General features: G+C 41.1%; 1 protein-coding gene across 1 annotated transcript; it reads right to left on the bottom strand.

Moving 5' to 3' along the window:
* Positions 1-1,614: 1,614 nt before the first annotated feature.
* LOC104166520 (pancreatic lipase-related protein 2-like) lies at positions 1,615-13,337 on the bottom strand (the record flags this gene model as incomplete). Its single annotated transcript, XM_009706475.1, has 12 exons — positions 1,615-1,678; positions 2,746-2,913; positions 3,992-4,103; positions 4,380-4,509; positions 5,293-5,411; positions 6,282-6,404; positions 6,487-6,603; positions 7,225-7,333; positions 9,105-9,239; positions 10,716-10,841; positions 12,321-12,475; positions 13,289-13,337. Coding segments are annotated over 12 exons (1,407 nt in total), but the record flags the coding sequence as incomplete, so codon positions are not given.
* Positions 13,338-16,480: the final 3,143 nt, after the last annotated feature.

Genomic DNA, 16,480 nt, shown 5'->3' with positions numbered 1-16,480 from the left:
TGCTCAAAATAAGTGGGAACAGTCTTTCACATTTAATTTAAGAGCTGGTGGAAAAAATTTGAGCAAGGATTTTATCACAGTTACCTGCTGCTCCTATTCAACACAGTAATAACACAGGGCAAACTGAATAACTAGGTGATTCCTTAGGGCAAGGTCAGGTGGGGTTCAGCTGCTCACTTCTCCTTTGGGAAGAAGGGGTAGGGCTGGGCTGCACATCCCGCAGTACGATGCAGGCTGCTCTCTGCGCCCGCAGGAGCCGTTCTGGTCCTTGCAGCCTCACAGGTGGGGGCTGTTGGAAGAAAGGTGGCTTTTGAGAAAAAGTGGTAAATAAATGCTCAGCTATGTTTCTGCAGTCCTGAAGAAGCTGTAGTTTGGAATAGGAAGCAGGCAGAGGGGAGGACTGGATTTCTGGCACTGCAGGATGCCTTGACTCTCTCCTGGGACACGGCACGGTGCTTCCCGGCATTGTTCATGCTTCCCTTGCCACCTGTCAAGTCCCCAGGGGACTTGCGGTACTCGGGACTGCAGATTTCCCTTGGCTGACCCTCAGATTCGTGTTTAATTTTGCTTCTAATTTCATACAGGCTTGATTAGTGTTTAGTCGAGGATACAACACTGTTACTCTTTTTTAAAAAAATATTTCATTCATATATTTATATTCACCATAAGTATGTTCTTAATATTGTATTTCTACTCCTATTTCTTAGAAGTTTATCTGCCCAAGTGCTTGTACATAATTTATCAAACATCGGGAAATGGGAGTGAATAAACGATTAACTCTTTCTTCCTGCTCATTAACTTAGAGTTGGTTTTTATACTTACAAAATACCCACTGCCTTGGTCTGTTAAATCTCCAGGTGACTCACTCATGCCATGCTTTGCAGAGCAGTAGCGTTCATTTTAATGTGAAATAGTCAATCCCAGGCTCTGCAAAGCCTGGAGTTATTAAAAGTCAGAGTTTCTCTCCAGGATTGTCAGTGGCCACACGAAAGGTACGTGTCTGAAATTAAACAGTAGCCACGTGCTGTGATTCAGCCATTTAGTTTCTTCCAAAGTGGGGAACACTTGAGGTTCTTCTGTCGCTTCCATGAAGGTGCAGTGTACAAAGGGCTGTTCTGACCTGCCGAAGAAATATTCTGGCATTGTTCTGTTCCTGCCTCATCCCAGAGTGTCTTCTGAGGGCAGTGCTCTTGTGCGGGGCTGGAAAGTTTTGAACAATTGTGTAGGCTGCGGAATGGAGGCGTTCGGGACCATTCCCGGCTGCAGGGTGTGCTGAAGTAACTTGCCGCCTTGAAAGTGTTTGATAGATAACCTGACAAATTATCGATGTGTTGGGAAACACTTCTTACTTTGAGGCACTGGTAGGGTAAGACTGTGCAGTATTAAAAATGGATTTTAGCATATGTGATTTCCAGTTGCTCCCATAGTTACAAGCACAATAAACTTGTTTCAAACATGGAAAACATTGACAAGTCTGTTTGCAAAGAACTGAAAAAAATAAAGGGAACAACAGGCAGTTTGATTTTTGCTTTAATAGCCTTGTGTACCCACATTCCCATGCACAGGACTGATGGTTTGCTCAGCTGCTGTGTACAGAACAGTACTCGGTGACCTCTAGCAAGGTGTAAGTAACTGGGGAACTCCATATGCCACGGTTCCACGGCCACAAAAAGTTGACCTGGGAAGAAAAAAATACTTGAATCAAGGTTTATTTATTTATTTTTCCCCAAAGAAAAATGAAAGGTTGTCAGCTCGATCCAATGTCCCACTTAAGCCTCCCTAAAAGCCTGCTGTACAGAATATTAACATGTGTATATTAACACTAACAAGGTAAATTTCCTTCTTTTGGGGACCAGCTGTAAAATCTGAGTTTTAATACATGAATAAAATTAATCTCCAGATTCACAAATATAGAGCTTTAGATAACAAGTCAGAAAGGCGTCTTGTTAAGCTCCCTTTATTTAGGCTAGGTGCCTAACTAGATTGCCCCAATCAAAGCTTTGCAGCTTTTTTTTAAGAGCTCACACTGAAAGGGATTTCATCAGCTTCTCTAAGTAATCCATGCCAATGTCAAACTATAAGGAAATTTTTTTCCTAATATCTAACCAAGATTTCTTCTGTCGTAAAATACATCAATTAAACCTTGACCTAAACAAAGTGGATATGTGGAATAGTTGACTGTGACCCTTCACACACAGCTTATGCATATGTTTTTATGCTGCTCTCCAGGCTTTTCTTTAATAGAGAAACACATTTCCTTCAGCTGCTCTACACAGATCAAGCTTTCTAAATCTCTTTTGCTGTTTTTCCAGGCTTCAGTCTGGATGCATTGCTGCTGAAGGATACTCTCCAAACTTGAAAATGACCCTGCTTCTGGTTACAGTGTTACCTCAGTTACTTACATTATTCTAATTACTCCCTGGACTTTCTATACAATACTCCTGGTAATGCACCTGAGAAAGAGACCTGCTTTATCTTGGTTTGTAATTGTTTTGCTGTGGCAAAACAGTATACATCACAAATTATTCACTGCTGTATTCCTTTCCAGACAGTTATTCCCTGGTTTGTACTCAAACATTTAATTTTCTGTCCAAAGTATAATACCTTGTCCTTGTCATTACTGGAATTCACGTTGTTGATTGCAAACCAGGTGTTCAGTTTATTAAGACCAGTTTTCAATCCTGTCTCCCAGAGTTTTTGCACTCCTTTCCCATTCCTTCTGACCTGTAAAAGGGATATATTTACCTATGTCCATCTTCTCCGTGAGTTATATTGACTGTTTCTGCTCCCAACCTTGCCCAGAGTAGATTAAATATGGTTTTACTCCAGAGAAATTCAATTTTTTTAGTATTTTTGGGGTTAATTTCAACATCAAGGTATTTTGTATAAACTTGGTCTTGAGAGAGGACTCCACTGCAAATAGAATGCAGACAGAAATGTTAAGTTTAACAGTTTAGAGATTACTGAACTAAATCACATTCTCCACAAGATTTGTATTTTCCCCTTTGTTACAACAGAAATTGGCACTTTTGCTGTTTTTTGCAACAGCACAGGATACTAGACCAGGACTTAGGAGAGTTATGCTCTGAACAAGGAGAGGATGATTTTCATCCTCTGAAATGAAATACTGAAAACAATACTGGAAACTTTAAATGTGCGTGTGGCAGGAGAGCACTGGGAGATGATAAGGGTGAGGCTGGGGCTGCCTCCAGCACCCACGTGTGCTGAGTTTTGCAGGTATTACTGCAGGGAGAGCTCCAGGTGAGGTTTTTTGGGGGGGTTATAGATGAGCTGGGAACTTCTGTGGAGCTTTGGTCTGCACATGCCCAGAGGATGTTGGGAGAAGGTGTGGAAGCACGTGTTTCGGAGCAGGTACAAAAGACAGCAGGAGCTGCTGTTCTGGTAGTCAGTGAGAGATGATATGAGCTGCGAATGAAGCTCACTGGCCAGACTATATAAATGTGCCATTTATATCTTAGTGAGGGCTTTTAATATATCCTAGAGAGGAAGGAGGTAATCGCTTTGCAAATTTGATAAGTTCAGACACAGGATTGTCTCGTATGAGATCATACAGCAGATCACGGGCAGAGCAGAGAGTCTTGTCAGCACGTGGAGTGAGTATGCTGATGTGCACATTGCCACGCTAGTGTGGGAGCCGTTGTGCTAAAGCACGTATGAAATGGGTGAGCACTGTAGGAATTATGTGCATTCCAGAGCTGTACGATTATTTTGTTTCATTTCGTGTTTTTTTTTTTTTTTTTAAAGCAACTCAGAGAAACACAGAACTCAAGAAAAGGAAGTGACTTCCATTTTCTTTTTACAACCCCCATCTGCCCTCATGGGTCTTATATATGTGATAACTTTTTTCATAACTGATGTTAAGCAGAAGGTCTGCAACACAGAATAAATGTTTGCACTGCTTAAACGTGGAAAATGTGTAGATTAATGTTAGCAGCATTAAATGCTATAGGGAAATATCAATTTATCTTACCTGGCCATTTCGTATTCTTTTGTGTTACCCTCTGTGTCATGAAAAATGAGGTTTATATCCCCCTTCATTTTCTTTACACCAGACAGTTTGATAAGCAGTTTTTGTCTCCAAGCTGCATAAATAAAAGCAAAACAAAACTAGATTGTCATTGATATGAGGGCTCTAAAAATGCTAGTATCCTGGAAAGTTCTTTTTTCCTAACTGGAATTCATTCATGTTAGCAAATGAAAGACTCAGTGAGCTTGAATTTTGATAACTAATGTAGCATTTTTTTGTCAGAGATGTTAGCAGTTTTTTACAGAAGCAATACAGGTGCATGGCTGTAAATCACATCAAGGCAATCAGTTTTCAAATACGTGTACAACTGTAACAAACCGTCTCCACTTACTAGCAAAAGGTGGGTCTGCTGCTGTATTTAAAAAATACTTTTGGCTTACTCTCTTCAATTTATCTGGGAATCTGTCAGCGTAGTGCCCCATCATTGGACATCCCTCCTGTGGACATGGGAAACAGTCTCCCTAGGGAAAATGAGAGCACCAGTTAATAAGGAGTATTTTTTTTTTCTTCATTCTATCCCTGACCAAATTAAAGCTCAAGATGCTGTTCTGATCCTGCAAAGTGATGGCAGCGCTGTATGTTGTCATACCTTACCACCAAAACCTGATAAACTGGTTTCAGATAATGGCTCCTGCACCCATGCATATACCAAAAGGGTTTAGAATGAGCAGGTTTGATACCTGTGCGGATGATGGTCTGAAACTCTCTAGTTCAAATATATTTTCAGCGAGAGTCTAGGACAAAATAGAAGCCAATTTCCCTTTCCTAGTGGAAGGGAACTTGCCTGAATTTGCATTGCAACACCATATGGGGGGTGGGGGAAAAAAGGAGCATCATAAGTGCATTCATTTAGGCATTCTAATCAGCTCCCAGTGTAAATCAGAGAACAGTTGAGCATTCTGGAGTCTCCGAATGTCTCTACTTCCAGCCAGAAATTAGTAGGATAGATATATCTAACCTACATGCTCTTTGCATAAATGTTTAGGGTAAGAATTGCATGAGGTTTAAATTTTTTTCCCTATTTTGGTGATATCGTCTGTGCTTGAGGATTCCTTTTCCAGAGTGGAATATAGCTGACGGAGTCACTGCGTGCTGTGCCTCGCTGTGCACTTCCTCCTACCAAACCACACCACGAAAGCACAAACACCACCAAGTGCTCCACGCATATAGCAGGACCTACCGTGAGTGCAGAGACCTGGATTATTTTCTTTACAGCTCACTTATTCCTGGGCTGATATACTTACTGCCTCGAAAGATTTGTATGTTTCACAGGGATATCCAAGGTATCCAGTGGGATAGAGGATACTTTCAAAATAAAGCTCATGGCTGCGTGAGTGATGGCACACCCCAATGACTGTAGCATCTGTTGGAACAAAGTTTATGAGCATCTGTGAAATAACCTCTTGTTCTCCGGTACAAGAGTTGCACTTGTTTCACCATGGAAACAGCTGAAGCACAGAACAGAACAGCAGCATGGGCTTGTAATAATTTTTTCTCTGAATGTACACATTTCTAGTTGCAGTAGAAGTTACTGTTTTGTCTGTATTTTATCCAGAGAGCTGTGTGCCAGTTACCCCAAGGTTTCAAGTGAGATGCATTGGTCTGCTATGGCGTAATAGACCCTTTTAAGAAGACAGCCATACATATATGAGATGTCACAGCAAGATGACATTAATTACAGTTATAAAAGGCTTAATAGAGAAAGGACAATCCACCACCCTTCTGCCAACCTCTCCAAAGCCTGTGAAGAGAGAAGTCTCAGGTGGAGAGGTGAGGCATGTACAGTCCTTGGAAACACTGAATGCTTTTGCCTAATTCATGCCTTATAAGTGTCGGATGCTCTTTGCAGCATCCACAAGAAACCAAAGGTGGTGGTGTCATGCTGCTGGTTTGGTCATGGCACTGGCCTATCTCAGCCTGGAAAACCTCCTGCTGGGGTTGCTGGACTTGCAGGCTCCCTGTTTCCTGCCTTTTTGTGTTCTGCAGGTCAATTTCAAACTACAGAAGCAAAGCCTAGGCCTGTATTATACCTCCTTTCCCTATAGCATTCCCTGGTGAGCACTGTTCTGATCCCGCCTTTATCGTTTCTTATTTCCTTTTCTAACTTATGAGTAAATAGGCAAAAACCAAGTTTGTTTTGCTGGTTTTTCCCAAATGGACAGTTACTTTTACAGTTCACGTTACAGAATTGAACAAAAATAAAGTACTATGCGTATTGGGAATGTATGTTTACCTGCGATCATAACTTCAAAGTCGCTTTGTTTCATCTCTGGAATTAAATCGGTGCATCCGGGCATCACAGATCCTCCATTTGGGTAAAAGTCCAGGTGACCGGTGGTATTATACATTCCAAGCCCTGAGATACACATGTGATGATGTCAGTGTCTTGGTGACATGCCCACCCCTGCAGATATTTGCACTTGCACATGAAAACTTACCTACGGCAGGAAAGTGAGCAGCATTACTGTGAATAACATCAACAAAGTTTGCATCTGAAGGATCCAGTCTCACCTCAGGAGGAGTACCTTCAAAATAGGGCCCAGCAGGGTCTAAACCTAGAAAACCCCCACATTTATTCATTTAGGGAGGGAGAGAAGTGTTGCTCGTGTTAGTATGTCTTATGCCAATTTGCAACATCAGACCTTAAATATTACACAAGGCATGTTGAATAACAACGATGTGAATTTCAAGCTAAACTGGAAAAATGTGCAATAATATGGTTTTGTGAACCTTTCTGAAAACTTATTCCAACAGAAGTAAAAGATTTTTCCAATAGACTATATAATGGCGCTGTATTACTGTGAAGGAGGCATTTTACTACCTGTGAGCTTATTCCTGGCATGTAAAACTTTATGAATACGAAAAATTAAGGATTTTTGGTATGTTGCTTTGTCTTTGTGGAGGGCTTGATGTTACCCAGTGAATGATGGTAACGTTACAAACGTATTAACTACATCCTTCCGCTTAAGTCTTCCACTAAAGAGTTTTTAACCCAACTAGAGCAAGAAGATGTAATAATTGCCCTTGTTTCTGAGAGGCGTAAAGTATGCCTACTCTCACACGAGGTGTTTCCAGCACTGCCAATAATTTAATTCCAGTCTACAGACCAGTGTGTTGCAAGTTTCTTTCCTTTAGAAACGTGCTATGTTAGCTCTGCACCTTGGTGAACAGCCTACCTGTTATCCGTCTGATGCCTTGGATCCTTCTTCCCGCCTCTCCCGCAGTATGTGCTCCCAGACTGTGGCCAATTAAATGGATTTTGTAAGGGGAGTATCTGAAGATTTTCTGATCATTAAGGTCGTGGTGGGAGACAAGAACACAGCCTTTAAATAGCAGGCAAAGAGAGTGTCTTACATTATGGACCTTTGGGAACATCTAGGATGACTTCCTGCGTGGCAAACAGGGTGTGAGTTCCTTAGTTATTGTTTAAGTGACGCTAAGATAGAAAATGATCCAATCTAGAATTTTAAATGCCTAGTGATGATGGATTCACTGTCGTAGTGTTGGCATATGGTTACTGTATTCAGTTACCTTTGGTGACAAAATGTGAACCTTCTTTCTCATTTGGATCAACCCCTAATTTCATCTTCCATCAAGACGATCTTATTTTTTCTTTATTTACTCTATTATGGAACCCTTTTCATCACATCTATTCTCCATGTGTCTGCTTAGAATATGTGATCATATCGCTCAATATTTTCACTGACAAGCTTAAGCGGGGTGACATTCATTCTCCTCTTTGCCAAGTGTCACCTGTACAAGACCTGCACTGCTGAGGTATTACACATGCGTTGAAGGTGGAGTTGGAGATTAATCAGCATGTAGGCTGCATGCAGGCATCACGTTTCATCCAGGGATTTGCTGGGCTTTGTAGTGACTAAAGACAATAAGGATTGGTTGCTAATTGCTTGAGGTTTTTACACTAAGTTTGGTTTTGTTTTGTCATGTGTGCCGCAAAATAAAAAAAAGATCTGTAGTATCGGCCTGTTAGACGGCACATTCCTCTGAATACATTTTACTGCAGTACTTCCACTTACAACACAGCTTAACTTTTCCTAAAGTCAAACTGCAGAAGTTTGTAAATTGGGGGGAAAAAAAAAAGTCTAAGGATCATTTATGCATTTTTGTAATAGAAGGAGGAGAGGCCTAGACTGCAAATAGTGCAGTAACAGAGATATTAAATGAGAAACTGAACCCATCTTCAAGTGACCTGGGATTTGTACAGAAAGAAGAAAGATACAGAAGCGAACATGTGAGGCTAGATATGAGTTTCCTAAGTAGAAACAGTAGTTTGTACCCCAGCAAATTCTGAGGAAGTGTTCTTTGATACTCAGGTGCTAGCAAAGTTGACACTTTGCCTTGTGGTCTCTGAACTCTCTCTTGCAGCACTTTAAGATGAGCAACTCCTGACCAGGATCAAGTCCATAGCCAGGCGGGGTTTTGATTTTCAGTAGTTCTAAGTACTCATGAGTCTTTCTGAAGTCAGCAGAGAACGCCGATACCCTTAAACTTTGCAACTGAGCAGTTCTGCGCTATAGGTGTAAACGTGAATGCTTGCCTTCAGGGACATGAAGGTCACAACCAGGAGGCAAGTGGGCAGTTTATTGTGCTTGTAGACAGCAAATACGGCCCTATCAAGTGAGCCAGCTCCTGCTCGTTTCAGTAGTGCTAAGCTGAGATACTAACTTACTTCTAGCACATGTATATAATGCTAGCAAAGCTCTTGTAAGCACTGAACCCCTAGGCCTTGCCTCACTTCCATTGAATGCCTTCTTGCCTGTATCATCATATGCAGATGTTGCCACCTACTGGTCTTTAATTAATTGGCACCTCTTTTCAGCCCCATTAGCTTAATTAGCGTCTTTTGTGGCTGTGAGAAATCCTTACAGAGTTGATAATTAGTATAATTAGCTGGATCTCAACTGCATGCATTGTGCAGCTCTTCTTGAAGCACTGGCTGACCATACTGGGGGAGATTCAAAATCAAAGCAGCAGCAGCAGCATAAGGCCATTACATCCACTTAAGAATTGTAGGTGGTAAAGCTGTGTCTTTTACCTGTAAAGTTTTTATGAAATAAGCAACCTCAGCCCCAATCACGCGGATGTTGTTCACTGCACTGATATAGGTGCCTTTTGCACCTTCTTTCCAATCGACGGCAATGCAGTTGATATTTTCCACTTCCAGTAACAGCTGATGTGGGAACATATAAAGCAAAGAATTTTAAGGAAACAAAATAACAGAGATTCAACTTAAATCAGAATAAACATTAAAAGGTAATATAATAATGGAATTTCTTAATCTTTACTAAACAGGACTCTTCACCGTAGCCTGTATCACACTGAAACACACATCTTCTTACAAAACAGAATATAACAAACCATTCATCCAAAACGTATCAATTATGAAAGACCTTAATAAATATATTTTACTTCATAAGCCGTTTGTATACGTATTTGAAATAATTTGGAAAAGCCACACAACTGCACAGTAGTTTCTATGAGCAGAATGTGACATTCTCTGAGGGATGTTGGTAGTTTAGCTAGAGTAGCGTAAGTAGTAGGCTTATTTACCAAGTGCCTTTAAAACTGAAGGAAGTCACGTCAGACTTGAAAGGTCTGGAGTAGAGTAGAAAGTTCCTGTTTCAGCAAAGAAAGCTAATGTGTTGGTCACAGTCTTGCAGAGATCAGTGATTTTTCCACTGGAAGAATCGTGTATTAAAGTCTGCAGTTGTAGCTTTCTGTGACTAAGGCTCACTTAAAGTTTGAGAAAGAGCAGGGAGTAGAAGCAAAAATTAATCCATGATAAACAGGTGAAGGTGAATGACAAGGAACACAGAAGCTTGAAGCGATAGTGCATTGAATCCTGGACTTCCTCCTCTCCTGTAGGCACCATAAGTTTGTAGTGTGGAGAGGCAGATAGAACTGCTGTTCCTTTTCAACTGAAAAAATTGGAAATCTAATATTCTAAATTAAAAGTTTTCATAAATTTATGAACAAAAATAATGCTGCAGATCTGTGACTTAGTATTCAGTGGTGGTCTTTTTCTAGCTTGTCCTTTTCCCTGCCAGCATGGAAGAAGCAGAAACTAGAGTAGATTTTGCTTAGCTACCAGAGCCAAGGCTGTCATTGACACAGTACACTGTTGGTTTTGTGGTAGCTTCCACATTTCATATCTGAAATCTTTTTTTCATTGCACTCTGGAATCAAACAAAAAGGGGTTTGGTTTTGATTTTTTTAAGAACTGAATAGTGGTGAACCAGAACAGTATTTGTAGACTGAAACTGGAGCTTTACATCTCAGGAAGGCCTTTTGACTGAGGATAGTTCAATTGCTCCTAATGGGAGAAGGGGTCACTTGGGGTGTCTTATCCAATATTCTGACACCACTGTAGAGGCTGGGGACATCTATGTTCTGTTTATTGCTTTGATCTGATCTGCTGGGTTTGGAAACGCTCTAGAGAAGCATAATGTCAGAGATGACCAAGAAGCTTTGACTATACCGCATCTTCTAGAGTGGGAACATTTTGGCTTTTGGGAAATTTACTTCTTGGTTGGTGTCTGCTACTACCTAATGAATTGCAAAATAGAAAGTGAACATCAGCACCTAAATGATACTGACAGACTGTAGTTACAACTGCTGATGGAAATCAGAGGATACTCTCTCATACCAAGCACATTTCTACCACCCAGCCTTTTTTTCCAGTGCTGCCAAATCCATGAATGATGAAGGAGGTTTTTCTACGTGAGGAAAAATGTGAGTTTTGGATGGTTGAGGAGTTTATTGCTGAGATCACCTGTGTGTAAAAAAAAAAAATAATTATCTGTTCATACCTTTCAAACATTTAAAAAAATCAGCTAGGTCATTCCCTCTGTAGGACTCAAGGAACTGCTTTGAATGGACAAAGTCTGTGATTTTTGGAACTCAGGGACCCCTATATCTCACCTTTCTCAGTTCCACTATGGTTTCCAAAGAAGTTGTGCCCATGTGGCTTCTGCTGCTCCTACCTATTTTGCTTAATGCATGAAGAACCCTCTTATGTCGAATATGAAGCAACCTAAAAGGACCACAGTGTTGCACAATACCTGTTGGCCTGAGTTGGATGAGTTCCTCCAGTGAGCAGCCCACCAGCTCCACATCTCCTGATTCAGCTTGCCCTTTTACTGACCTGACATTTGGCTTCGATGTGCTGCTCTGCATAGAAGCAACAGCGCTTTTTTTTTTTTTCCCCCTATGCCTGTTTTTGTCATTAACTACTCCAGAAAGTCTGAAAAAGTATCATGCAAGAACTGCGTGCAATAGGAGTGAAGCTGATCTTCACACATTGCTGCAAGCTGCTTAATTACATATTTTCCTTTTTCTCTGAGAATTGATATATGTCTGTCTGTATTGTTTTCAGACAAATACAGCGTCTGTGACGTGAGCTCAGGGAGTTTGGGGGTGGAAGGGCTGTGTGCTAGATCATAGGTACATTTAAGTTTAATGTCTAGGAAGTAGTGCATGCATGGTGTATTTTGACTTTTATCAACAACAGAAGTGCTGAATAACCTGCTGCTGAATGTATCTCGTGTGCTTACGTGTCCCTGCTCTGCAGATTGTAGAAGTTTATTACAGATATAACTTTTCATCCTTAGAGAACCTGAGTTGGGTTCTCAGCACAACAACCAAGATGGCTGTAAACAATGATGCCTGCGATGGCAGCGATGGCATCATAGTTCATGCCAGAGGAATCCTAAACATCCCTGAAAGGGATTTAGCAGCCTTATAAGCATTTGCTGAAGTGATGTGGTCCCAGCTCCTGATCTTACAGGTTCCTCTGCGTTGCTCTGCTCACTATTTCAGGGCATAAGTAACTTGAGTAGTTCTATCTTATTTTCAGGAAATTGCATAAAATCAGTCTTCTTTAAGCTTTTATTTTTAAAAGTCACTGTATCTCCCTAGCTCAGCTTCTCTGTAAGACAGCAGTATTTGCTTTCCTACCTGAATACTCAGAAGACTGTTTATTTGAAGTCTTCAACTTTCCTCGGAGACCTAAATGCATGCAAAAGGTAGTCTGCCATAACCCATATCTTTATGCAGGAAAATGCCAGGGAAGCTGTTGTGTCCTGCAGTTCATTCACAATATTTTTTTTTCATGCTTTACCCCAAAGCACATTCATTACTGTAATGTGTCTTCTTGTTCTGACTTGTTTGTCTATGAGTGACGTAGACTTTTTAACAAGTTAACGAACATTTGTAGGTTTAGTCAGTTCTTGATGTCAAAAAGAAATGTCACCTGTGAATTATTTCTTGTTTCTCTGGTGTAGAGAGAGAAGCTGATGTTCATCTCCTCTGGGGGGTCAGGCAAACCTGTCAGAAGTCTCCCTGGTACCCCAGACCAGGGTGGGTCATCTGTAAAACAGCCAAGCCTGGGGTAGCAAACTTCTTTACCTAGAGCAGAAGAAACCACTTGTTTGTATGTCAGACTCTCTTGTGGTTGACGATGTAGTTGAGACCACAACAGTCCAAAGAGCAGAAAACTAAGGATTTCATTTTATGATTAATTTTGAAACTGAGATTCATTCTTGTTCCCTTTATGGTTATTGCCTGAAGCAGGTAACACAAGGGGAGCTAAATAATTTGAGGATACACCAAGACCCACACACTGTTTTGACATCATTTTCTAGGCTTGTAAAGGATTAATTCAATTTTTTTAAAAATAAGTCTTTTAAGAAGTGCTTCTTAGAATTGCTCCTGTATGCTTCCTACTCCAAAGCATTGTGTGTCTGCTTATAGGAATGAAGGATATCTACACAATAACCTTGTACTGTGAATGAAACGATAATTTCTTTCGATATAGGAACTTTTTCTGCATCAAATGGTCTCTTGCTCACTTATACTCAACTTCTATGTTTTAGCACTATCTGTTGTGCTAAGCACCCTGTTCCTGCAGGGTCCTTTGTGTACAGCAGTGGTGTAAAGACAGCTCGTGCACTTGCTTGATAGGAGTAGGACACATGACTGGATTTCTCTGTGAATTTTCAGCACAGAGTTATGTCTTTTGTATTCTTAATAATAAAATTTAAACAGAGCAGAGCATTTGAGCATTAGTTCTATGCAGAGTAATAGATATTGCCATACAATGACCCACAAATCATACTACTACAACTTCAGTGTAAAGGAAAATACCAAACATTGTCTCCTATATATTATTTTGCCTGAATTCACCTTCTAGTGGTAGTTTTTATAGATATAGTGTCTCACCTGCTACTGTGCCAAGGAGATAAAATGCGATAATCCATATTCCAACCACCTAAAGCAAATTGAATATACAGGTTAAGCATTTTCTTTAGTGTGACTTGTCCTTTTTAAAAGAGCGTAATACAAAGAGAAATGCAAAGGCCTGCACCTGAAGAGAAATAACCTCATACACCGGTCGGTACACACCAGGGACCCATCAGCTGGAAAAGCAGTTTTGCAGAAAGAGACCTGAGGGTCCTGGTGGACACCAAATGACCATAAGCCAGCAACATATCCTTGCAGCAAAGGCAGCCAGTAGCACCCTGGGCTGTATTAGAAGGAGTGCTGTTAGCAGGGTGAGGGAGGTGATCCTTCCCCTCCACTCAGTTTTGCCATTCCTTGCATTTCTTGCACAGCCAATACTGCATGCAGGTTGCTGAGGGAGTGAAGCAGATCACGGGGTCCTGATTTTTGCCAGCTGTGAGGAGACAGGGGGGAGGCATGGTAGAATAAAGACAGTGATAGCTGGAACCTGGTAAAGTCTGCATGCTTGACAGTTTGAGCCCCTCATTACAAGAAAGACCTTGAGGTGCTGGAGCTTGTCCAAAGGGCAATGAAGCTGCTGTAGGGTCTGGAGCACAAGTCCTATAAGGAGTGGCTGAGGGAACTGGAGTTGTTTAGTCTGGAGAAAAGAAGGGTCAGGGGAGACCTGATTGCTCTCTACAACTACCTAAAAGGAGGTTGTAGTGAGGTGGGGGTTGGTATCTTCTCCCAAGTAACGAGCGATAGGACAAGAGGAAATGGCCTCAAGTTGTGCCAGGTTTAGGTTGGATATTAGGAAGAATTTCTTCACCGAAAGGGTTGTCTAGCGTTGGAAGAGGCTGCCCAGGGAAGTGATGGAGTCACCATCCCTGGAGGTATTTAAAAGATGTGTGGATGTGGTGCTTAGGGACATGGTTTAGTGGTGGACTTGGTAGTGTTAGGTTAATGGTTGGACTTGATGTTCTTAAGGGTCTTTTCCAACCTAAATAATTCTATGATTCTATCTTCAGGCTGTTTGTGCTGCTTTCACCCAGGGCTCTTTGCATTTGTGCACCTTCGTATCTCTGACTTTATTCAAATTCCTTTCTTCTACACTTTCCTTACTTGGCTTTCCCATGACAGGGGATCCATATATTTCACCATTCTCATCCCTTCCTGCTTGCCTCATTCACTGTTCTCAATTTCCTCTTCTTCCAGGTGTTTCCAATGATACCAGGCTCCCATTTTCAACATACTGCTTTTCTTGTAAAGCAAAAACTTTGACCTGTCATGCCTGGCCACTGAGATAGCTCATTAGAAGTAATTAAGAAGAAATGGTAAATTTAGTGCGTATAGTCTTGCTATGTGGGAAACTGCCTCTAAGGGATATTTTTAGAGATTTGTCAATCTGAGAAAGCTAGAAAACCAGTGCTCCAAAGGTCATTGACACTGCCAAATGCTCTCTGAAACAAACAAGAAACAACTGGGAATTTCACAGAATTTGTGCTTGAAGCTTGTGTGCCAAATGCCAGACAGGAGGCATATGTGATCCACCTATGTGCTTTTTTTTGGTGGAAGTTGGATTACTTGGCTGTAACGACGTCGTTTCCTAACCAAGCCAAATGGGATAGGTCGGAGTGCAGAGAGTGTGTTCTGGGCACTCTTTAATCACCTCTGAAGACCCTGTGTGGTAATAACTCATTGTTTATGTGGTAGGGCAGAGAACTGGGGCTGAATATCCAAGTAGTGAGCTGGAGCTGCAAAGCGCAGAGCTAAGCTGAATCACGAAATTTCCTTGGAAATACAATTCTGTTCCTAAGTCTTATATATCCATTGATGTAGATAACAGAGAAGAAAACTAGCTGGCTGAGGAGAGTGAAAAGCAGAGAGGAAGCCTGGCAGCGAGAAAGAGCAGGAGGGGAAAGGATCAGGAGTTATTCTAAGCAGCTGGTGACAGACAAAAACAGAGAGGTCCTAACTTAGCCAAAAGGAGCACCTCCATTCAGCTAGAATATCTGTCAAGAAGTACCCATCATCATGATGAGAACCTGATGACAGAGCAGGAAAATCACAGAAGATGTGGCTCATCAAATGAATTGGAGAGCTCAGTGGGATTTGTTTATATTTAATGGAGAGCTCTCATACTCAGGAGATGCATAGTTCATGTCAGGAGCACTACAGCAGGAAGGATGGTACAATTTCTTTGCAGACCCAAAATCTGAAGGGCAGCCAATGAGTAACGATTTTGGAAAATGTGGGCGGTTGTTGCCAAATACAAATGATCAGTAGTTTCCTTTCAGAGGTTCTTCCTTTGAAGGCAGAAAATAGAAATAAGCATGTAGCTAGGGAAGTAATGGAAGATGCAAAATTTTTTTTTTCTATTTTTTTGTGGAATATTGATTAATTCTGCTATTAAGAGAGCTGTAGTTTCGGTAGAAGACAATCTCTTAGTGGGTAGGTTTTCTATATTGGTCAATGTTAACTTAATGACAAAAAGATTGCAAAGAGGTTAAGAAATTATGTCTTTGTAAAAAGAGTTGAGGCAGCATACAACTTTATGGGGCAAAATTCTTTCACTGGGCATTTAAGAGGCTTAGTGCTGAACAAGAGGAACTGGAATGACTTGTTCGTGAATGTGATCTCAGCCTAGCCAGTATTGCTGGCAAGGCTGCTGAATGCTGAGCACTCACTGTTATACCCAGCGGACAGAGGACAAGCACTTCTGAAGCAAAACCAGTGCTAGATATTTCCAAATTGCTGTTCAGCTCAAACAAAAAAAAAAAATTGCAAATATTCATAGACCAACATCCTAATGTATAAAACCTACACTGGAGCCGTAGCTGTCCTTCACAACAGGCCATCAAGTCGCCTTCCGGACACTGTTGCTCAACCTGTGATTCATAGGCCACTACTGGAGGGTTGTAAGACATGAGAAAGCCTGCATAATGACTGGCAACAGCGTATTTTTAAATCCCACACATGTACTCACACACCTTCCTCAGGACATGTGCACAAACATGCACACACAGTCTATTCATTAGAAGCAAGCCCAAATCTCTGGGTTTTTAATTATCAGCGGTTTTAGCCTAATAGTCTCACTGCAGTAAATTGATTTTTTTTTTTTTTATTTTAAACAAGATATGATATTTATCTAATTGCTAAGAATTTTACTCACCATTCTCTTATCACTCTTCT

Source organism: Cariama cristata, unplaced genomic scaffold, assembly GCF_000690535.1.
Source record: "Cariama cristata isolate BGI_N322 unplaced genomic scaffold, ASM69053v1 scaffold4808, whole genome shotgun sequence".
NCBI lineage: Eukaryota > Metazoa > Chordata > Aves > Cariamiformes > Cariamidae > Cariama > Cariama cristata.
This window is presented reverse-complemented; position numbering and strand designations above follow the sequence as displayed.